The following is a 24,956-nucleotide window of genomic DNA, read 5'->3' as shown; positions in this document are numbered from 1 at the left end:
TCGGGAGTTTGTCCACACAGCCCTGAGCGGCAGTGAACGCACTGACCTTCTGCCAGCGGTAGCCAGCGGACAGAACAGAGGTGACAACAGCTAAAAATATAAATAGCTTCAAAAAAAGAGTTTAGGTAAACCCCAGGGACAAAGAGGCAGGGAGTGTGCTGTGCAGGAGGGAAGGATTGGGGGGGGGGGGCGACCCTAACTTCGTGAGCCCTCCGTCTGGAAGGCAACCCGGCCTTCACACCTGCCCCTCGGTGTCTCACAGGCTGCACAACGAGCCCCAGGGACCGGCTCAGACTCATGACAGGCTCCGCTGCCGCCTTCTGGCCTGGATGAAAACGATTTCGTGTTTCGTGCCAGGCCTGTCCCTGCCCCCCTAGAAACTCTGTACTTTACAAGTCTAGGTTACTCTCATTATTGGCGGGGAGGGGGAATTAAAGCAATGACTTCTCCCCTAGTTCTGAATATGCTAGGAATAATTTTCCCAACAAAGACTTCTCAACAAACACAGGAATGACAGGGGGACGGCGGTGACAGCCAGAGACCTGTGTGCCTGTCTACATCCAAGAAACGGCAAAGGGACACAAAGACCCCATGTCAGGACCATGAGCGGTGAGGGCATGTGACGGGGAGAAAGACTTTTCATGCTTCTCAATGAGGATGTTTGCAGTGTTTTGTTTTTTTTTAAACCATGAGCATATATTACTGTTATAATAAAATTAATGAAAATATTTCAAAAAAAAAAAAAAAAACCCCAAACACCTTTGCATTAAAAAGAGACAATGACATTTAGGCCAAAAATAAAATGTCACCCACGAAAATGAAAAATTTGACTGCTCTCTTATTTGGGTCTAGGGAAGACAGGTGACCTTGGACAAGCACAGAAACTCTCTGTGGAAGGAGCTAATACTTCAACTGTCTCAGGATAGAAGGGGCATATTTACAGGGTGCCTAGACAGGCCTCACACACAGTGGATATTCAGGAAAGCTATTTCTCTTATTTCTAAGCCACCCGTTAAAACCCTATTGGAAAAGCCTTAGTAGGTATCTTTCAAATTTCCTAATTTATGGGCCCAAGTATTAAACACAGCATACTAAAAGAAATTATACATGTGGTGGGCGCCTACCTGCAGAAACATAAAATGGCATAGGTCATGTATCGACTCAGAGAGACAGTCATTTTGGAAACAAAGCCATATCTGTGGAAAGCGAAGACCACGCAGCTTCTTTCTAGCTACGCCTCCATTTGTTGGTCAGCTTTAAATCCCGCTCCACTACAAAGTGCTCGCATTCACACTCTCTGGGCTTTGTTACTTGGCGGAAAGGTAGGCAAATGAGAGCTGTGGGAGAAATTTCCTGGTTTCCTCCTGAGAATACATTTTAAAGGAATCCACTGTCCACTTCGGTAACTGGTTAATAATACTGTTAATAAATGAAACACAGCATTAGCTGCTGACTCTACCCAGTTCACGAAAACCTTCGATAAATTCATATGGCAGTGAAAATAAACCACAACAAAACCTGAGGAAATTTCAAACAGGAAGTAAATGACTTGTGCTTGCTCAGCAAATGGAAAAGCGCTACTAAACTTACATTTTCTTTGGAAAATGATCTTGTGAAACACAGGTATCTGGTAACCTTGGACTTAAATAAGCCGTCTTTCCAGAGGTCAGCATCCACACCATCTGCTGTCTGTGCAACCTACATCAAAGAGACAGAGAGAAGGGCTGCAGGTAAGGCGGGATGGAATGGAGGTGTGCGCCAGCAGCTTCTTCGTACCTGTGCCAATTAACACTGGCCCGAACTCTCATGGCATCTCATTAGTTTATTTCACTAGGCCCTGGGAAGAGATTTTCCAAAAGGGGAAAAGGGAGAGTGTGTGAAAAATACAACTTCTAAAAATATTGTCCCTGGGGATGCCATTGATTAAAGACGTCCTGACAAAAGTGGTTCTAATGAGAAAAGAGCAACTTTTGTTGTAATGGACCAAGAAGGGATTGGATAAGTCAGCACATTAAGTTGCTCATTACCACTTACTCAGGGGATGGTACGGGGTGTAGAAAAAAGTCCAATGGGGTGTGAAATGCTACCTGAGAGGGGCATCGCCTGTGTAGAGACTGACACGCTGCCTGCTCCCGGGCCCTGGGGCCAGCCAGGGTGCCGGGGCTCTACTGGGGTCTGGGAGCAGGTGTCAGGAAATTTCACTCCTCACTGTGTCTTCTTGGTACAAGCTCTGCAAGTGGTACTCAAGATCAGAAACTGTATCATGATACAAAAATTGAAAAAGATTCAGTTCCTTGTTTATCGTCTCACTAGGAAGCCATTTGCTCGTGTACACCGGTAGAAATTTTCCCCTAAGAAGTATTCAAGGATGAAGCCAACCTTGATTTGAGTCTTAAGGTGCCTGTGCACCAGACTGCGGGGTGCGGGGTATTAGTGTGAAGGTCCATGCATCGTGGGAAAGAATCTACAGTGAGGCTGGCAAAGAGGAGAGAAGACACTGGATGAGGGCGGTGTTCCCCCACTTCTTCCAGACTGCGCTGTGAATGGGCTGCCGGACTTGGTCTACTTTCTCACTCGGCAGCCTAAGGTGACAGCATTCTCAGAGGATTAATCAACCTTCCACACCTTGGCTGGCACCCTGAGGGGGGACACTGGGAAGGCTGAGGGAACAGCACCCCATTCGGGGTGAACTCTGAAGGGTCTTCTAGCAGCCTGAGTGCTGCTGTCTCCCCAGCCGTCCTTGTGAGGTTCAGACGTTGGGATGCAGGCCGTGATCGGACAAGCTCCCGGCCACGCTGACAAACTGCTGAAAGCGCCTCTACTCTTTACACAAAAAACTGCCTGGATTCAGCCCCATGCCGTGTACCTGCTCACAGCACCCCGATGGCCTCTGTCACATGCACAGGCCAGGGACGTGTGGAGGCTGCTCCGCCAGGACATTCCCAGGGCCCCCCACAGCCGCATTCTCTGAGGCTGCCTCAGAAAAGCCCACAGGCCAATGGGCAAAACAAAAATGCTTTTCCCCCCCCCCCAAATCCAACAATTATAAATGAGCAAATGTAACAAAGGGAGAAGAAAGGTCCTTGTGTTAAATATGCAAATATATTTGACCTGAAATCTGAAGGAGGAATGGTATGGGGGTAATTTTAGGAACTGTCCTCTCCAAGTATGTCACCCCCACAGAAAGAAACACAATGGAACAGGATCAGACCTCATCAGCATTTCCCCCCATAATGTTCATACATAAAGTTTCCTGGAAAACATGAGATGTAAGGCAGTGGGCCCAACTCTCCACCACCAAGGATCCCTTTTGTTTGTTTCCTCCCATGGATTACATGCTTTGAAAGATTTTCTGTTTTCCAAGCTCTACGTTTAGTGTATTTCCTCAGTTCTAGGGTGTAGTCATTTGGGAATCACCTGCGGATTTCAAGAACACGCCTTCAGGAAAAAAAGAAATAGTATCATATCAAAATGTACAATCGGTGTTAAGATGCATCCCAATTTCTGAACCACTAAAATGTGAAAAGGAAAAATGCTATAGGAACAAAGAAATAAGGGAATCTTTGTGGTTTCTCTATAGTAAATGCTTTATTTTTGATGCATTACAGAAATAGCATGCAGAACACTCGAAGTCTGTGGAGCCACAGTCTGGGACCTCAGAAGGAAGAAGCCGTGTCTCTGACCTTCCACCAGAAAGGAAGGGGGCTCAGGAGGGATCCCTGGACATTTGGAAATTCCACTGAGGGGTGGTGTGCAGCCTAAATCAGAGCTACTGTTTCCAGGGTTTGAAAATGACAATTTCCTCCTCTCACCATTGCTAGAATGTTCCTTTTTCTGAGTGAGAAGACACCTTGACCTGACAAAGCGGCCAGTGCAGGAATGCTGAGGGCAGTCGGGCGGCCCTCCTCACAGGCCCTCTCTGTCCCGGCAGTTAATTCTCCAGCCTGGCTATGAGAAGCATATAAACGGACAACCAAAGGCCCAACTTTGCCCTGAGGCCACAACTCGTTTGCAATGAAGTAAAAATGTGTAATGCCCTCCAACCCCAGCCAAGGGAAGGCGAGGAAGGAAGAGAGACAGTGTGTGTTCGCATGTGCACGCACAGAATGCACAGGGCCCAAAGCCTGGGCCCCGAGGGGCTCCATGAACAGGAGCAGGGAGTGAGAAGGCCCTGGCTTCTGTTTCATCAGGAGCACTAGGGAAGGGCCTGGGGGTAACAAGACCCGGCATTCCCAGCCTTGCCCCTGTAGCAATACACTGTACACAGAAGCTTCTTTCCAATCCAGTCACATAAAGGTGCTTACTAACCCAAACCCAAATGCTTCCCACCCCAAGATAGATGGGCTCAGATGAGCTAACGACCTATAAAATAAATCATGTGTGATGCGGGAATCTGCACAGGGCGCCCCTACAGAAGTTCACGTCTAAACTCTGACCAGGTGAAGCCAGGAGCCAGTCTGAGTCCCGAGATGGGAAGTGTGGGTGGGGGCTTCTTCTGAGGGTCCTGTGGGGTTAGAGGAGATGATGTCTGTGCAAAGCGCCTGCCTCAGTGCTCACCGGTGAGCACCCACTAAGCCAGTGCTAACATTCTAAACTAAAAACGAGGACACACATTGAAACAAATATTGAAAATGACGTCATGCCTACATCAGGATTCAAACGTCCTCAGTTGTCACAGTGGGGCCCAGCGGCGGCCTCTGGCCTTCTGGGCTTCCTAACCCATCTTTGGGACTAGATCTGGTCCCCAAACACAAATTACATGCTTGGGAGATTAACATTTACCTGCCTCTATTATCCAAGGGTGGCACCTGTTCTGATTGCCATTTAGCCTCTGCGCTAAGCAGAGCGCCTGACACATATGGGCTCAATCAGAACTTGTGGAAGGAAGGAAGGAAAGAAGCCGCCATGCAATCAGACACGAAGTGTGAAAAGCCACAGACCCCGCCAGCCACCCAAGGAAGGTAAGCAGAATTTTTAAAAGTGGAATTTTCAGGATGTAATACCGTGAGTGGAGGCTATCGCCCTCAAAATCAGCACTCTGTGAGGCCACTGACACATTTCAACAACGGGGCCGCTTATTTTTTGGTTATCTTTCTTGTGCCCTCTTTTCTTCCCCAGATGACTAGAGTACGATCAATGCCAAGGCTGACTGCAGAGCCCCCAGAGCGTCTGTTACAGGGCTTTACCCTCACACACACACACACTCACACTCACACACACACACTCACTTGCACACACACACACTCACTAACTCACACTTACACACATACATACACTCACACTTATACACATACTCACATACTCTTACACACTCACATACGTACTCACACACATACACTCACTTATACACACATTCATACACACGTACATATTCACATTCACACACATACACACTCATATACATACTCACCCTCACACACACACTCTCACATAGTCACACACACATACACTCGCTCTTCTTTCACACACTCACACACAAACACAGACACATTCATTCTCACACACGTATACATATTCACATTCATACTCACACACACATACACACTCACATACATACCCTCACACACACCTTCACATACGCACACACACACACTCCCTCTTTACACATACACACACACACACACACACACACACACTCATACCATCCCTCTCTGGCATCTCCTTGGGTTCAAGAGTCGCCTCTAAGGAGGAGCAGGTTGGGCACCTGGGTTTTTCTCTCTTCTCTGTTGATATTCCTCTAAAATGACAATCAAGTGGAGAAGGCATAAACGCGCTAAAATAGGGAGCAAGAGAGGAGTGCAGCACAAGAGAGATGCCAGCAAATGCCTGGCAGTGTGGACAGTGGGCAGAGCAGAGGAGTTGACATTTAAAGGCCTGGAGGGGCTAATGATTAACCCCTCAGGGCGGCAGGGCCAGAGGCCACCAGATTAAAGGCCTGGGGGGGGGGAGGCAAAGAGGGCGTGGAGGGCGTGGCGGGGGTGGAGGTGGGTGGGTTCAGGGCTGACACAGGCAGACTGGAACAAGCTCTACAAACAAAGCAGTTAGACTCCCAGATCCCCACCCTCATTTCGGATGTGTTTCCTGCAGAAAAGGGAACCAGTAAGGCTCAGGACTCCAGAACACCAGTCTGGTTGATGGGGAAGGAGGTGATGGAGGAAGTGAGGCTCAGAGTGAAAATGGGGTTAACCATGCACACTGAATGCTGGGCCCCCTTGCCCTCCACTACCAGGTTCACCCTCGTTCCTGCTTCTGGCACCTCGATAGCCAGCTGAACCCCCTAAGTGCCGGACAGTGAAGGATACGTCTCTGGAGAAACTAAAGCGTGCCAGAGAGTAGACTCTGGAGGTCTGCTGCTACAGAAGCTCAGTCCTACTGCATCACCCTTCACCCTGTGAAACCCACCCCACAGGTCCAACCCCGCCAGCTGGCACTCCTCACTCTGAAATATAAACGAACAACAAAGGATCAGCAGGCACTGCGGCAAAGTCTCAAATATGAAAGGCAGGGCCCAAATTAGAAAAAGAAAAAGTTGGAGGTAGCACAGATAACATGAGGAAACAATGAAAGCTAAGGAACAACCAAACCTACAATTAATATTCTCAGAGGGATGAGGGAACATATTGTATCCACCAAACAAGAATGGAAGAGTGTGAAAATGTTTTTAAAAGGAAAAATTTAGGAACAATACAAAGAGCCTAGAAATATAAAAGTTATAGATAAGCTATAGGATCAAGACAGCATTCAACTAACATAATTTCCAGAAGGAAAAATAAAAAATGGAAGAGGCCGGCCTGGTGGCTCAGGCGGTTAGAGCTCCGTGCTCCTAACTCCGAAGGCTGCCGGTTCGATTCCCACATGGGCCAGTGGGCTCTCAACCACAAGGTTGCCAGTTCAATTCCTCAAGTCCCGCAAGGGATGGTGGGCAGCACCCCCTGCAACTAAGATTGAACACAGCACCTTGATCTGAGCTGCCGCTGAGCTCCGGGATGGCTCAGTTGGTTGGAGCGCGTCCTCTCAACCACAAGGTTGCCGGTTCGACTCCCGCAAGGGATGGTGGGCTGTGCCCCCTGCAACTAGCAACGGCAACTGGACCTGGAGCTGAGCTGCGCCCTCCACAACTAAGACTGAAAGGACAACAACTTGACTTGGGAAAAAGTCCTGGAAGTACACACTGTTCCCCAATAAAGTCCTGCTCCCCTTCCCCAATAAAATCTTAAAAAAAAAAAAAAAAGGGAGAAAACTGAGCCTCCATATTAATGAGGTCCTGAGCCTTCAAGCACAGAGAATGAAAAAGTCCCGCCACGAAGCAAAACCACAGAGAATCCCACCAAATTTGGGATAAAGAAACCACCTTTAACACTTGTAGAGAAATAACAGGTCATATACAAAGGCAATGACAGACATACAATGCTGTACGTTACATCCCCATGACTTAATTATTTTATACCTGGAAGCTTGTACCTCTTGACTCTATCTGGTTTTTATAATAAGAAAAACAACAATTTAAAATACTTCATTTGATGGGGTGAGAAATGAAGATCTGGATTTAAACCCGAAAACCAGTTCGTAAATCGGCTACCCATCTAAGCTGCCTGGAGAGGGCTGCGCAGTAGATCCTCAGAGCTGTCAGAGTTCTTCCGGGTCAGAACACAGCACATCTTGCCCGACGAGCCGCTCTTGAAAGACACGACAGCTAACCCACCAGATTCTTCAACCTGTTCACACCCGGGTGTTTTAAGAGAGCCCACCCACAATTCAAAGATGTATTTGGCAGACAGAAAGCAATCAAAGGGGCCAGGAAACTCTGCAGACATTCCAAAGGAAATATCTGGTTGACACTCTGAATAAGAATGAAGTTCAAAGGGTCCTTGATGTCTTAGATCATGCACTGTGGAAACACACACGTGGCCCAGGTCAGACAGTGGCCAACCATGGAGCTACTTAAACTCTTTAATCGAAGCAGCGTGGGCACAGCAAGGAGGCAGGGAGTCTAAGTAACCACCCTCTAGATTCCTAACAGGAGGTGTGCCCAAGATGCTTCCTACAGTGAAAAGAGCCATTTGACTTATCCGGTGACCAGTCGAAAAACTCCAGGCTGTTTTTTTTGGGGGGGATATGATTTCATTCACATCATCATATCATTTTACATCCTGAATGGAGAGCTCAATTCAGCCACAGATCTTCGGCTGAAAACATCTAACTTTTTTTAGCAGAAGAAATGAATGGGTGTCTCTGTCCCTGGGACTGCTGTACCTCCCTAAGTCCTGCGCGTTTCGGGGACACTGACCACCCACTCCTGGTTGGGCCTCACTCCTCCCTGGGCCTCTGACATTGCACCACCCCTGACTCTCTAGCTCTCCCCCCTCACACTTATCTTTCCTAAACCTGCCTGGTGACTTCCTGCCTCTCGGGCTTTGCTCCTGTAGCTCCCTCTTGAATCTCATCGAGTGGAAGGTTCTCTTGGGTCCTGGCTGAAAGAACCCTACCCCTGCCAAGGCTCCCTCATGGTACCAACCAGAAGCACACTCTCGTCTTCCAGGATCTTCCTTTCCCCTCGGTTTCTTGCACTAAACCTTCTGTAATATGGACAAAACCATATAAATGTTTTGTAATACAATTTATTTGATTTAAAAAATCGGAGAGACCTAAAAAAATAATAACGGTGGGCTTTCAAATCCTTGCAAATGTGCACAAGGAAGAGGGTTGCCAGAGAAAACACAGGACACCCAGTTAAATTAGAATTTCAGATAAACAATGAATAATTCTTTTCAAATTTAAGAAAATTTCAAAACTTTCAGATTTAACTGGGCATCCTGTATTTTTATTTGCTAAATCTGGCAACCCCAACCAGGAGGCATGTACTAAAGCTTTATTTAGTGAAAAACGAGAACAAAACTAAAAGTTGAGCAGCAGGAAAATGCTGGCGTAGTGCATTCAGCCTACATGGAACACCACACACCAGGGACTGAGAACGTGTTAGACCTATACCCACCCATCTAGAAAGGTCTAAATAACATGTGCATCATTCAGTAAAAATAAAGCAAGAGCTTACTGCAAGATCTAACTGATATTAAAAGTACAAGTTAAGATTTACTTCTATAAGTCATTTACATATGCAAATATAGAGGGAAAAGGAAGAAGAAAGCAAACGGATGATAGTGGCCAGTAGAAATTAGGGGTGTGGTTGAAAGGTACTCCAGCTTTGGCCATATTATTTGAGTTTTTAAGGTAAGAAGATTTTTGCACTCCTTATTTAATTAAAAATAAATACAGTTTTTAGCAAAAAGAAAAAAACAAGTCTAGAAGGCTACTTCCAACCTGTTAGTAATATGTGTAGGATTAGAGGAAAGGTAATATTTTCACTCTTTAGTTTATATAATTCTGTATGATTTGGATTTTCTGAAATGAGTTTTTACAAGTTTTAGAATGTCATAAAGATATTTTTAAATAAATAAATAAATACATAAAATAACGGCAGGGTTCACTGATGCTCTCTACAGATCCTGGGAGTAATAGAGGAGAACTTCATGACAGAAGACGTGTTGGCTGAGCAAAGAAGGAAAGAAAACAGAAGCAGCTGTGTACAGCTCATTCTGCAGACGGCCTTCTCGCTGTCTCTGCTAACCATGGCCAGTGTTTCGCAGTCCTTTCCTGGCTGGACTCTGGGATAATCCATGCCTCATACTGCCCAATACTTACTCTCCTGGACCAGGGAAGCAGGTTAGAACACCAGCTTTGGTACTGGAAAGATGTGAATTCAGATCCTGACTTCAGCATTTAGTAGCTGTGCGACCTTGGCTGAGTTCCTCAACCTCTCTGAGCCTCAGTCTCTGCCTCTGTCAATGGAGATGGTAGGTTCTATCTCACACAGTTGTAGCAACAATTGAAAGAGACAATGCAAATACAGTGCTTTGCCCAGCACCCAGCATACAGTAGTAATCACTTAGTAAATATTGATATTAGCGTTGTTATCAGAAGCACTGCTTCCCTCCCATGATGGGGACGCAAGCTGACCTGGCTTTACATAGAGACTTCCCCCTGCATGTGCAGTCATCTCTTGAGTGCAATTGATGTCTTCGAGCCACAAATCTTTCCTTTTCTTTCAGCAAATATTTACTAAGCACTCATGATAAGGAAAGCACTGCCCCGCACACTTCAGCACACACAAATATGAGTAAGGCCAACAGGTACGGTGAACCTGAACCAGCGTGAGGGTACAATGCAGAGGCAGGGGACCTAGGTTTGACCTCAGCCATGCACACCTGTTGTGTGATCACAAAAGGAGCAGCAGAGCTCCCTGAGGCCCTGTTTTCTTATTTGTAAAATAAGATTATAATGTAATTTGACAGGGTCATTGTGCAAATTAAATGCTGCCTGCTGGAGCAGCTAGCACGGGGCGGACACAGCACAGGTTGGGCGTTACTGGGAGCCACGCGGGACTACCTGAGTACCCTAAGGAGCACAAGGGCTAAGAGTTCAGACAATACTAAAGCACCTCATGGTGCAGGAGAGGACAGGAAGGGCAGAATCAAAGGCAGCCTTCGGTGGGATGCACCCTAAAGCACCCACAGGCAGGAATGAGCTTAGGAAGAGTGGCAGCACGCCCTGGGAAGAGGCAGGATCAGAAAAGCCACACGTGGGAAGAGCTGGGCTGGCTGGACTGTGGCCAGTGCAGGGTGCGAGAGGAGAGTTAGGCCTCGCCCTTGGGGTAGAGGGAGCATCTGGGGAACTGGGAGCAGGAGGAGGAATTCCAAGAGTGGTACTGAAAGGAGAAAACCTAGAGCTGAGAAGGGAGGGACCTGAGTTTCCTGGAAAAGGCTACGTGGGACAAGAATGGGGAGCACCTGAGCTGGGGTGGCAGTAGACAGAAAAGGAGGTTGCAAAACGTGAAGCAGAGGTAGAACCAAGAAACTACTTAACAGGGTGTAGGAGGGGGACAGGCAGAGGAGCCCCAGGAGGAATCTGGCCTTCCTTTGGGAATATTCCAGTTGAGTGTCAGCCAGCCACCATATGTGGACTTGTCTACCAGGCAAGTGGAAACGTGGGCCTGGCAAAGAAGAGGCTGAGCACAGATTATCTGTGGGAGGGTGGCAGTTCGGCTCCAGCGCGGCTGGGACCCAGGCTGGAGGAGAGCCCAGGAAAAGGCTGGGACCTGGGGGTGTGCTGGGGGTGGGAGAGATCACCATAGAAGGGGAGATTGGAGAACGGGTGGAAAATAGGTGAATCACATTTAAGGAATAAGAGTGTTTTAAGAAAGAAGGTCTAGAGAAGAATATCTGATGACCTAAGAAAATGCTGCAATAATACAATAAGAAAATATAATGCAATACTAAGTAAGCATAGTTATGAAACAGTACATACAAAAGAATTCCATTATTGCTACAATACACACACACACACAATTAAAAGGATATACGTATATCAAAATGTTAACAGCATTTTTCCTCTAGTGGTAGGATGAGTCACTTTTACTTTCTTTTTTGTACTTGTCTATATCTTCTAAATTGTCTACAATGAATGTGTGTTAGTTCTGTATTCAGAAAATGAATCTATTAAGGAAGGAAGAAATAGGTCAATGGCGTCCAAAGTTGAGACAAGGTCAAGAAGAATAACAATTAGGAAAAAGCTACAGAGTTAGGAACTAAGGGGTGAGTGGAAATAATGAAGAGAAGATGGCAAGAAGAAACACCCGTGGGTAAGAAGGGTTTATAAAGACGGTGCTCAAGAGGCTGGTGAAGTGACAGGAAGGAGGTGGCCACATCTGTTTATTTTTAGGAACAGAGAGCACAACAGCAGGTTTATGTGGAGAGGAAAGAGGCAGAGAAGGCGAGAGAACAAAGGGATTTACACAAGAGAGGGATTAACAAGCAAGAACCCAGGGAGGAAGAAGTGGAAATGGGAACTCACCTGGGAGGATTGCTCTTGGGAAGCAAGAGAGCCACCCAACCCGAAGGAGCTCCACCCTTTGACACCTTTTTTCTCATTTTCTCCCTTTTGTCTGGATCTCTAAATTACGCAAAGGCAGCGGCTACATCTGACATTCTGGATTCCCAGGGCCTGCACAGGACCTGCGAATAAATGAATGCTTCTCTTCCTCTGTTCCATCTCTAAAGCTTGAGGAAATCTCCTCTGAGCCCAGGAGATGGGCTTAAGCAAAGGAGCATGCCAGCTGACTGAGCGAGGCTACAGAAAGGCTCTCTAACACGCAAGGGCACCGGTCTGAAGAATTCTGGAGACCCCCAACATTGAGACTCCAAGACATCAAAGTGCCTTCTGAAGAACAAGAAGGAAGTTCTTCTATCAAACCAAATCAACTGACCTCATGGCAGGCCCATTTTCGGCCATGATTTCTGAATACAATTCTTAAAGCTATAAAAACACAAGGGGTCTAAGATCAGGAGGCCGCATCGGTGACAGACAGCACTGGGCTGCCTTAGCTAGGGTCCTAGCAGGACAGGCTTAAGAAAACAGTGGAAGCTAGACCAGGGATTAGGAGAAAATGCATGGACCCTGGACCCTGACCCCGCGTGGCCTTCCCTTGAGGACGGCCCCTGGTCTGCAGGCTGCCCCTGCCCCAGGTGACTGGCCCCACCCTTGCCCAAGCTCTCCACACACACCACCGGAGTGGGTAGTGCAGCCTCCTGCTGGAGCCAGCTGACATGGGCCAGACTCGGGGCTTCTGGCTGGCTTTAATAAAGGGGCCCTGAAAGAGACCCAGCAAGACAGGAGGGCAGGAAGAGTTAATGTGATGGGATTTAAGAGAAGACAAGTTGAACTCACCAGCTCATGAGTCATGTTCCATGACAGGAGGCAAGAAGCAAAGGAGATGAACTGCACTTGTGACTAAGTCGCCCTTCTTATTTACTCTCTTACTCAGCTCTCAAACCACACTGCCAGCGGTAATTGCATTTCAATTCATGTTTAACACAAACATAACTTAGCTGGATGTTGGCATCCAATATCCCAGACATAGAAAGGCAAAACAGAAAGGAACCAGCTAATTCATTTCAATAACCGTACTCGGCATGCCCAGTGGTGCACTATGCACCAGGCTCCGTGCTGGGTACTGGAGGGAAAGCTCTGTGAAAGACACCGTTCCAGGGGCCTTACGATGCAGATGGAGATGCAGGCTAACTGGAAACTGCAGTGAAAGAGCTGTAACAGAGGAAAGGAAACGCTCCATCACAACCCAAAGAGCTGGAATATCGTTCCACAGGAAGAGGACCTGGGGTGCGGCACAGAGGCAGGAGTGGGAACAACACATTTGAAGAACTATGTAGAATTCAAGGGGACAGGATGAGGGCTAGAAAGGTAGGGAAGGGCAAATCAAAGTAAGTCTTAGATTCCAGTGAAGTCCATGCCTTTCATAAACACCTCCTGAGTGCTAGTTGCTGAACATTCACTAGTTAGTAAAACGATGAATTTGCCTTTGAATCTAAAAACAGAGAGCCAGAGGACAATTCTAAGCAGGTGAGCAATCTGACCTTTTAGAAAGTTTCCACTGGCAATAATGTAGGAAAGTTAGAATGGAGTTAGGGAGATGCACTGTGCAACAATTCCATAGGCCATAACAAAGGAGACTGGAGAATAGAATTACTGGATATTTGCTTAGTCAACAGGTCAATCCCTGCTTAAACCCTTCCCCTCTTATCTGGCCCTCTTTGCAAATACTACGGAATCTGCAATCACATAACGTCCTATCACATAAACCTTACAGACTTGTCATCCTAAACCATGATCCAAAGGGTCATGAAATAGCCAAGAAACCCGGGTAGGGTGAGGGGTGGGTTGGGATTAGAAAGAATAAAAGAATTCAATGAGGCTGTTCGACAAGAGAAAAACATATTTTTTAAAAAGTTAGCTTTCCTCTATACAAACTAAGCAGTTTCCCATCTTTTTTGAAAGCTTTAAGATAGTTTACAGAATGTGGGAGTTACCTGTTCCTTGACAATTTCAGGGAATGCTACCTTAAAACAATTTGGGCCTAGTGCTTTTGTTGGAACTAGTTCTCTAATGACTTTTCCAATTTCATCCTTTGATACAGGTTTGGTATCGGATTTCTTCTTCTTAAATAGCAGTAGCAATGACCTAATTCATCAAGGTTTTCAATTTTAGTCACTAGGGCTACACAGAAGAGCTACGCATATACATCAGATTCTCTTATAATTTTCAAATCTCCTTATACTCTTACTGTCCTTTTCTCAATCTAAATTCTGCTTATATTTATTTCCTTTTACTATGATGTTTGCCAGAAGTTTATCTATTTTGCTTTTTACAAAGAATCAATGCTCATTTAACAACTCTCCCTCCTTTTCTCTTAATTCTATTTCTCGTGTTATCTTTATTATTTCCTTCTATGGGTTTGTTTAGCTAGTTCAGCTCTGGGACACTATCAAGTGGTCTAATATATATGTAATTAGAACCTCAGCAAAAGGAGAGGTGAAGAACTGTTTTAATAATGCCCAAAAAGTTTCTAGCTTCAACAGCAGCAGAATATACATTCTTTTCAGGTGTACATGTCCAAGCTGGTGTTGATGAACTACAGCCCAAAGGCCAAATTCAGCCTGTAGCCTGTTTGTATGTAGCCTATGAATATACAAATGGTTTCTATATTTGTAAGGGTTAAAAACATCAATATGTAATAGAAACCACATGTGGCCCACAAAGCTGAAAATATTTACTATCTGGACCTTTACAGAAGAAGTCTGCTGATTTCTATTCGAGGCCATAAAACTGAGTTTGTTCTCTGATGACACAGAATTAAATAAGATGTCAAGATTGACGTCATCAAAATGGCAGCGTGAGGTGAGCCTCTGTAGCGCTCCCCTGGAATTTACAACTAATCGAACAGCAATAACTCCACAAAGGACTCCCTGCACCGCAGACAGGCAAGACGAAGAGACCCACTACTGAAGTCACCTAAAGGTGGGAGAATCGCGCGAGCGGGGGAGGAGGGAAGGGAGAAGTGCGGGGACCGAGCCGCAGGGGCGCAGGACGCAGACCTAGCTCAGTGCTCCGAGCTCGCTGCATCCCGGAACTACTGCAGCTGCGGGAGAGGGAAGAACTCAGACTGCTAGGGCTCCGCTTACGGCCCACAGGGCTGAGGGGGCAGCATATAACATGGCTGAATCCAACGCTCACGGCAGAGACCTTGGAGAAAAGACTGAGGGAAGAAGGGTGAAAACGGTGGATTAAGCCCTCACTGCCGAGCAGAGAACGGAAGCCTTAGGCACGGAGACTAGCCGCCCCCTCCCTACCCTCCCAGAGCTCGCCCCACCCCCACCTGCCCAGTGCTAGAAGCGGAACAGTAGCAGTGTCAGATCAAAAGAACAGAATATTTGCTGTTCTGAGAACTGTGGACCGCAGACACAGATTCGCAGTCCAACAAGTTCTGACAAAGGGGAGGGAGCTGTGGAAGCAGGACCAGCTGTGGTGGTGGTCGCCGCCATTGCTCTGGGCCACCTCTCACAACTCATCCCGCTCCTGGCCCCATCTATCTGGGTGGATCCTGCAGGAATAAACAGAACTGCTGAAACACATGGGCTCTGAATCTGGTGCAGGAAGAGTTTTGGAACTTCCAAAGCTCCCCGCACACCCACACAAACACTGTGCCCTGTGACCCAGGCGAACTATTAACAGAGGAGAAGCCCGTCTCCCAGAGAATCCCCCCATTGTGTGAGAAACTGGAATAGTGCAGAGAAAATATAGCCCTACGTGTGAGAGAGGAAAAAAAGGCTGCAGTCGGAGAGAAAATAAAACATTCTACCAACAAGTACTGGAAAACAAAAGAAAGACCTCTTCCTATCAACATGTTGCAGAAGCCACTCCTGTAGATGTCTAGGAAGAGAAATAATAAATCAGTAATTGCCATGAATAACCAAGGCAACAAGACAGCTCAAAAAGAACGTGAAAAGTCTCCAGAAAAGGAACTTAAAGATATGGAAATATGTGACTTAAATGACAGAGAATTCAAGATTGCAGTTCTGAAAAAACTCAACGAGATGCAAGAAAACACAGAAATGCAGTTTAATGAACTCAGAAACACAATAAAAAAACAATATGAGCATTTTACGAAAGAGATTGAAATTTTAAAAAAGAACCAAAGAGAATTTCTGGAGATTAAGAACTCAATAGAAGAAATTAAGAATGAAATAACCAGCTTAAGTAGTAGAGTTGACCAGATGAAGGAAAGCATCAGTGACATCAAAGATAGGAACCTGGAAATTACACAGATGGAAGAAGAAAGAGACTTGAGACTTAAAAGAAATGAAAGAACTCTACAAGAACTTTCTGATTCCACCAGAAAGAGCAATATAAGAATAATGGGCATACCAGAAGGAGAAGAAAGAGAGAAGGGAACAGAGAATATATTCAAACAAATTGTTGATGAGAACTTCCCAAACTTGAGGACAGAACTGGACCCTCGAATCCAAGAAGCAAATAGAACCGAATTACCTCAATCCCCACAGGCCTTCTCCAAGGCACATTGTATAGAAGCTGTCTAAAATCAATGACAAAGAAAGAATCCTCAAGGTAGCCAGGGAAAAGAAGACAGTAACCTACAAAGGAAAGCCCATTAGATTATCATCAGATTTTTCAGCAGAAACTCTACAAGCCAGGAGGGAGTGGAATCAAATATTCAAACTATTGAAAGAGAGAAATTATGAGCCAAGAATAATATATCCAGCAAAGATATCCTTTAGATATGAAGGAAGAATAAAGACCTTTCCAGACATACAGAAGCTGAGGGAATTTTCTAATACACGACCTGCACTACAAGAAATACTAAAGGAGGCTATTCGACCACCATCAACAGGGACAATTTGTGGCAGCATAAAAAGGGGGAGAGTAAAGGCCTGAACAAGAATATGGGAATAGAGAAAGTAAGCGTGCTGAAAAAAATGGAATACTCTAAATATCAAACTTTCTTTTATATAAACTTAAGGGTAACCACTCAAAAAAAAAAAATCCAGAACTGAAATATATACTGTAATAAAAGAAGAAACAGAGGGAAACATCATAGAATACCCCACACAGAAATAATAGACAACAACAAAAAGTCAAAGAAACAATGGAGACACAGCCTTACCAGAAAACTAAAGATAGAATGACAGGAAATCCTCACATACCAATAATCACCCTAAATGTAAATGGACTGAACTCACCAATAAAAAGGCACAGAGTAGCAGACTGGATCAAAAAACTAAACCCAACCTGTCTCCAAGAGACACATCTCCAAGAGACTGTCTCCAAGACACACATCTCAGCTACAAGGACAAGCATAGACTCAAAGTGAAAGGGTGGAAATTGACACTCCAAGCAAATGGTACCCAGAGAAAATCAGGTGTAGCCATAATGATTTCTGATGAAACAGACTTCAGGGTGAAAAAGATAACAAGAGACAAAGAAGGACATTTCATAATGGTAAAGGGGACTGACTATACAACAAGAAGACATAACAGTCATCAATATTTATGCCCCCAATCAGGGAGCACCGAAATATACCAAGCAACTACTAACAGAACTAAAGGGAGAAATTGACCAAAACACAATTATACTAGGGGACTTAAATACATCATTGATAGCTATGGATAGATCATCCAAACAGAAAATAAATAACGAAATAGCAGTCCTAAATGACACATTAGATGAAATGGACATAATTGACATGTATAGAGCACTTCATCCTAAAACATCAGACTATACATTCATTTCGAGTGTACATGGAACATTCTCAAGGATAGACCATATATTGGGACATAAAATCAGCCTCAGCAAATTTAAGATTGAAATCATACCAAGCATATTCTCTGATCACAAGGCTTTGAAATTGGATATCAACCGCAAAAAGGAAGCAGGAAAAAACACAAATACATGGAGATTAAACAACATACTTTTAAAGAATGACTGGGTCAAAGAAGAAATTAGAGGAGAGATCAAAAGATACACAGAAACAAATGACAATGAAAATACACCCTACCAAAATTTGGGGGGATGCAGAGAAAGCAGTTTTAAATGGGAAATTTATATCATTACAGGCCTATCTCAAGAAACAAGAAAAATCCCAAATAAATAACCTCATGTTACACCTTAAAGAACTAGAAAAAGAAGAACTAGTGAAACCCAAGTTCAGCAGAAGAACGGAAATAACAAAAATCAGAGCAGAATTAAATGAAATAGAGAACAAAAAGACAATAGAAAAAATTAATGTGACAAAGAGCTGGTTCTTTGAAAAGATTAACAAAATTGACAAACCCTTGGCTAGATTCACTAAGATAAGAAGAGAGAAGACACTAACAAAATCAGAAATGAAAAAGGGGAAGTTATCACGGACACTAGAGAAATACAAAGGATCATCCAAGAATACTATGAAGGACTATATGCCACCAAATTCAATAACCTAGAAGAAACGGACAAGTTCTTAGAAACATACAGCCTTCCAAGGCTGAACCATGAAGAACTGGAAAATCTAAACAGACCGATCACCAGTAACGAAATTGAATCAGTCATCCAAGACCTTCCCAAAAGCAAGAGTCCTGGACCAGATGGCTTCACTAGTGAATTCTACCAAACCTTCAAAGAGGATTTAATACCAATCCTGCTCAAACTCTTCCCAAAAATTGAAGAAGAGACAGTACTCCCTAACTCATTTTATGAGGCCAACATTACCCTGATACCAAAACCTGGTAAGGACAACACAAAAAAAGAAAACTACAGACCAATATCCCTGATGAATACAGATGCAAAAATCCTAAACAAAATTCTAGCAAATCGAATACAACAATGCATTAAAAAGATTATTCACCACGACCAAGTGGGGTTCATGCCTGGGGCACAAGGATGGTTCAACATCCGCAAATCCATCAATGTGATACATCACATAAACAAAATAAAGGACAAAAATCATACGATTATATCAATTGATGCAGAGAAAGCATTTGACAAGATACAACATCCGTTTATGATTAAAACACTTAATAAAATAGGTATAGAAGGAAAATACCTTAACATAATAAAGGCCATATATGACAAGCCCTCAGCTAATCTCATAGTTAACGGTGAAAAACTGAAGCCCTTTGCTGTATGTTCAAGAACACGACAGGGCTGTCCCCCATCACCTCTGAGTTTCAACATAGTGTTGGAAGTCCTTGCCAGAGCAATCAGGCAAGAGAAAGAAATAAAAGGCATCCAAATTGGGAATGGAGAAGTTAAATTATTACTCTTTGCAGATGACGTGATGCTATACATAGAAAACCCTAAAGACTCCACCAAAACACTATTAGAAACAATCAACGAATACAGTAAAGTTGCTGGCTACAAAATCAACGTACAAAAGTCCATTGCATTCCTACATACTAACAATGAAATCTCAGAAAAAGAAATACAAAAAACAATTCCTTTTGCAATTGCAGCAAAAAGAATAAAATACCTAGGAATAAACTTAACCAAGGATGTGAAGGACCTATATGCTGAAAACTATAAGACATTTTTGAAAGAAATTGAAGAAGACACAAAGAAATGGAAAGACATTCCGTGCTCATGGATTGGAAGAATCAACATAGTTAAAATGGCCATATTACCCAAAGCAATATACAGATTTAATGCAATCCCCATCAAAATCCCAATGGCATTTTTTAAAGAAATAGAACAAAAAATCATCAGATTTGTTTGGAACCACAAAAGACCCCGAATACCAAAGCAATCTTAAGAAAAAAGAACAATACTTGGAGGTATCACACTCCCTGACTTTAGCTTGTACTACAGGGCTACAATAATCAAAACAGCATGGTATTGGCAGAAAAACAGACACATAGACCAATGGAATAGAATTGAGAAACCAGAAATAAAACCACATAAATATGGACAGATAATTTTTGACAAAGAAGCTAAAAACATACAATGGAGGAAAGACAGCCTCTTCAATAAATGGTGCTGGGAGACTTGGATAGCCGCGTGCAAAAGAATGAAACTGGACTGTTATCTGTCACCATGTACCAAAATTAATTCAAAATGGATCAAAGACTTAAGCATAAGACCTGACACAATAAACTGCATAGAAGAAAACATAGCTACTAAAATTATGGACCTTGGGTTCAAAGAGCATTTTATGAATTTGACTCCAAAGGCAAGGGAAGTAAAAGCTAAAATAAACGAATGGGACTATATGAAACTTAAAAGCTTCTGCACAGCAAAAGAAACCATCGACAAAATAAAGAGGCAACCAACTGAATGGGAGAAGATTTTTGCAAACAGTGCCTCTGATAAGGGGCTAATACCCAAAATATACAAGGAACTCATGAAACTCAACAACAAGAGAACAAACAATTCAATTGAAAAATGGGCAGACGACCTGAAGAGACATTTCTCCAAAGAGGATATACAAATGGCAAATAGACATATGAAAAAATGCTCAATATCGCTAATCATCAGAGAAATGCAAATAGAAGCTACAATGAGATATCACCTCACCCCAGTCAGAATGGCTATCACCAACAAGACAAATAGTAACAAGTGTTGGAGAGGCTGTGGAGAAAAAGGACCCCTCATACATTGTTGGTGGGAATGCAGACTGGTGCAGCCGCTATGGAGAGCAGTGTGGAGGTTCCTCAAGACATTACGAATAGAATTACTATATGACCCAGCAATTCCTCTCCTGGGTATCTACCCAAAAAATCTGAAAACATTTATCCATAAAGACACGTGTGCTCCAATGTTCATTGCAGCTTTGTTTACAGTGGCCAAGACATGGAAACAACCAAAATGTCCTTCGATAGATGAATGGATAAAGAAGTTGTGGTATATATACACAATGGAATACTATTTGCCGATAAGAAAAGATGATATATGAACATTTGTGACAACATGGATGGATCTTGAGAGTATAATGCTAAGCGAAATAAGTCAGACAGAAAAAGCAGAGAACCCTATGATTTCACTGATATGTGGTATATAAACCAAAAACAACAAAAGAACAAGACAAACAAAGGAGAAACAGAAACTCATAGACACAAACAATAGTTTAGTGGTTACCAGAGGGTAACGGGGGGGTAGGGGGTGGGAGATGAGGGTAAGAGGGATCAAATATATGGTGATGGAAGGAGAACTGACTCTGGGTGGTGAACACACAATAGGATTTATAGATGATGTAATACAGAATTGTACACCTGAAATCTATGTAAGTTTACTAACAATAAATTTAAAAAAATAAAATAAAAAGAAAAAAGAAAAAAAAGAAAATACTAACCACATGAGTCAACTATAAAAATAGGAAATTAACAGAAAATATACAAATGACCAATAAATATGAAGAGATGCTCAATCTCATTGCTAATAACAGAACTGAAAATTCATACAATGAGGTCCTAGTTTGGAAAAATAAACATAAGAAGACTGATAATAAAGAGTGATGGTAAGGATGAGGGTAAAATTATAAACTGGTAAAGCATTTTGAAAAGCTCTTAATAGTAACTACTAAAATTTAAAATGTACATATCCTTTTACCCATCAGCATACACCCAGAGACGTATGTACAGGGATACTTATCACAGCATTGCTTTTCAAAGACCAAATAAAAAAATTAAATTTTCATTAACAGGGCAGTATCTAATAATACTTACTATATAGTGGGAAAACAGCAATTAAAAAGAATGAGTTTGATATACATGTCATGACATAGAAAGATTTCCTACCTATATTATTAAGGAAAAGAGGAAAGTCAAGGAATACTATGGATAGCGCACATGTTAATAATAATAACAATAAACTAAAAGCTATATCACTCACAATCACGCAAGGCACTGTTTTAAGCACTTTACGAACATTAGCTCATTTAATCTTCAGCACAATTCTATGAGGAAAGTTCTGTTAATAATCCCCACTTTAGAGACAACGAAACTGAGGCACTAACATGTAAAGTACCTTAACCAAGGTCACACAACTCATATGCGGCAGAGCCAAGATTTGAACCCAAGTAAGAGGGTTCCAGAGTCTACACTTTTGATCACTAAACTATACAGCCTTTCTCTATTATATAAATAAGCATTTGCAAATTCATAAAAAAAAAAAGGATTGGAAGGCTACAGACCGATGTGTTAATAACAGTTACCTGTCACTGACACAAAAAAATTGCTTTACAAATAATCAACAAATTAATTAATAGATCTGGTTGCAACATCCCCTGGACTTCCGCCTGCTTCAAGAACCAGAACAGATTCTTCCTTCCTGTCTCACCTGCCTGACTTGGAGATATCTCATGGATTCTTTCTTCCCTTCAGTGGTCTCCATCTTTCAATAACACAGCTCACTCCCCACAATTCTCACCTCTAGCCACATCTCCTCTTCCCGATACACACCGCCCCTCATGCATACAGCCTCTTAATACTATAAATGCCGACCGCAAAAGTTGAGAAAGGTGGCCCTGAAGCACTTTGAATCTTGAAGACATTAAGAAGTAACTGTCAAGTGTTTTACAAGCAAGCAGTACCATATTTCTTGCCTATGTACATAATAAGGGTGAAACATAAATGTTTAGGAAATATTTCTGACAGGCTTAGAAATACACAGATTCTCTGGTTAACCCTGAATTAAAATAAAATTAAAGCAAGCCAGGTCTTCCACTTCCAGAAATCTGGAATAAGATACAGTTTTTCCTATTGCTCCAGCTAAGTACAACGAAAATTCCTGGACAGTATATGAAAGAAACAGAAATGAACTATGAAATGAGAGGGCAGAAGGCAGAGCTAGGGACTTTGGGACCCAAGGAACACATGATAATGAGATCTCTGGGACCCCCCCCCCCAAATATCCCAGACTTGGAGCAAAAGAAGCTAGCAACCCAGAAACAGCAATGGACAAAAACAGCCCCAACAAAAGCCTGTTTTCTCTAGACAATAACATATCCTTTGGACAATAACAGACCCATTCCAGCCAGACACCATAGAAAACTCTGTGCCCCCACCCCCTCCCATGCCAACAGAGCCAGAGCGAGGTGCCTAGATTTCCACCCTCACCCAGCTGTCACAAGGCCTCCCACATCTCTGACAAGGGGGCGTCAGGGAAGGCCAAGCAGGGAGCCAGGACTTTCATCCCACCAGGCAGTCCCGAGGCACCCTTTCCTCTACCCCTGACCCTTCCCGCAGGGTGACACTGGAGAGGCATGGTGGGGGCTCAGGACTTTCACCATGATACTGAACAAGGCCACTCCCCAACCCCGTGACTCAGTGGAGGCCACAAGGGAGCTGCAATGAGGCGCTCCCACCAAGGAGGTGTAAGTGGAGGCTTTGTAGGGAGTTAGAACTCCAACAGCCACTCAGAAATAACAAGGAGCCCCACCTCCCTGGGTGTCAACAGAAGCTAAGTGGGGAAACTGATCTTCTACTCCTACCTGGCAGCAGAGAGATGGTACCCCCTCCTTTTCCTGCCAGAGCAGTGTCAAAAGAAGCCAGCTAAAATAAAAGGTTTAAATAGGATCCAGAGTCTCATAACATAATGCGTACCCAAAATTTCCAGGTTTCAATCAAAACTCACTCATCAAAGAAAACCACCAAGAAACAAAAATATCTCAAACAGAATATGAAAAAAAAAGACAATCTGGAGACAAAATCAGGATGACAGACATGTTAGAATTACCTGAAGAAAAAAAAAACCACTTTAAAGCATTCATCAGGAAAATGCTTCACTGAGCAATTATGAACATGCTTGAAACAAATGAAAAGTAGAAAAGTCTAAGCAAGAAATGGAAAGTCTCAGAAAATAAATAGAAAATATAAAAAAGAACCAAATTGACATTTTAGAACTGAAAAATACAATAACTGAAATAAACTTAATGGATGGACTCAGCATCAAAATGGAAGAGAGAGAAGAAAGAATCAGTGAACTGGTAGATAGAAATGACCTAATATGAACAACAGAGAGAAAATAAACTGAACAAAAAATGAGCAGAGCCTCAGGGACCTGTGGATTATAACAAAAGATCTAACATTCCAGTCATCAGAGTTCCAGGAGAGGAGAAACAAGGTGAGGTTGAAAAAGTACCTGAAGAAATAATAGCTATAAACTTCCTGAATTTAACAACAGGCATAAATCCACAGAGTCAAGAAGGTAAGAAAGTTCCAAACAGGATAAATCCAAATAAATCCACATCAAGACACATCATAATCAAACCTCTGAAAAATTAGGACAAAGAAAAATTTTTGAAGACTTGAGAATGGAACAACACTTTACTTATAGGGGAACAACAGTTCGAATGATGGCAGATTTCTCATTAGAAATCACAGTGGCCAGAAGGAAATAGCACATCATTTTTCAAGTGCTAAAAGAACTGTCAACCCAGAATCCTATATTTAGTGAAATACCCTTCAGAAATGAACAGGAAATAAAGACATTCTCAGATAAAGGAACACTAAGAGAATATGTCGCCAGCAGTCAACTCTAAAAGAATGGCTAAAGAAGTTCTCTAAACAGAAAAGAAATTATAAAAGAAGGTACTCTGAAACATCAGGAAGAATGAAAAAACATAGTATGCAAAAATATGGGTAAATGCTTCCTTTCCCCTTTTGAATTTTCTAAATTATGTTTGATGGTAGAAGCAAAAATCATAACACTGTCTGATATGGTTCTAAATGTATGTAGATGAAATATTTAAGACAATTATATTATAAACAAGGGAAGGTAAAGTGATATAAAAGAGAGGAAGGGTTCTATATTTCACCTGAACTAGTAAAATGATGTTACCAGTGTACCAGATACACACACACACACACACACACACACACACACACACACACGTCACACCTAAAGCAACCACTAAAAATGCTATACAAAAAATACACTCAAAAACACTTAGATAAGCCAAAATGAAATTCTAACAAATGTTGAAGTAACCCCAAGAAGACAGGAAAAAGAATACGGAAACAAAAACAAACAGAATAAACAGAAAATAAAAGATAAAATGGCAG

General features: G+C 43.1%; 1 protein-coding gene across 3 annotated transcripts in view; it reads right to left on the bottom strand.

The window, feature by feature from the left end:
• MVB12B (multivesicular body subunit 12B) overlaps window positions 1–24,956 on the bottom strand; it is a 170,498-nt gene that overhangs the window by 118,958 nt on the left and 26,584 nt on the right. For all 3 annotated transcript variants that reach the window (XR_013994561.1, XM_081067717.1, XM_081067718.1), the window contains exon 3: window positions 1,591–1,698. Coding sequence is in view for 2 of the 3 variants with exons in the window: in XM_081067717.1 (XP_080923843.1) it covers window positions 1,591–1,698 (108 nt within the window). In the remaining variant the exon portion in view is untranslated. The remainder of the gene's footprint in view (window positions 1–1,590; window positions 1,699–24,956) is intronic.

Source organism: Rhinolophus hipposideros (genome assembly GCF_964194185.1).
Source record: "Rhinolophus hipposideros genome assembly, chromosome: 11".
NCBI lineage: Eukaryota > Metazoa > Chordata > Mammalia > Chiroptera > Rhinolophidae > Rhinolophus > Rhinolophus hipposideros.
The sequence above is the reverse complement of the archived record's forward strand: the minus strand, read 5'-3'. Positions and strand labels throughout refer to the sequence as shown.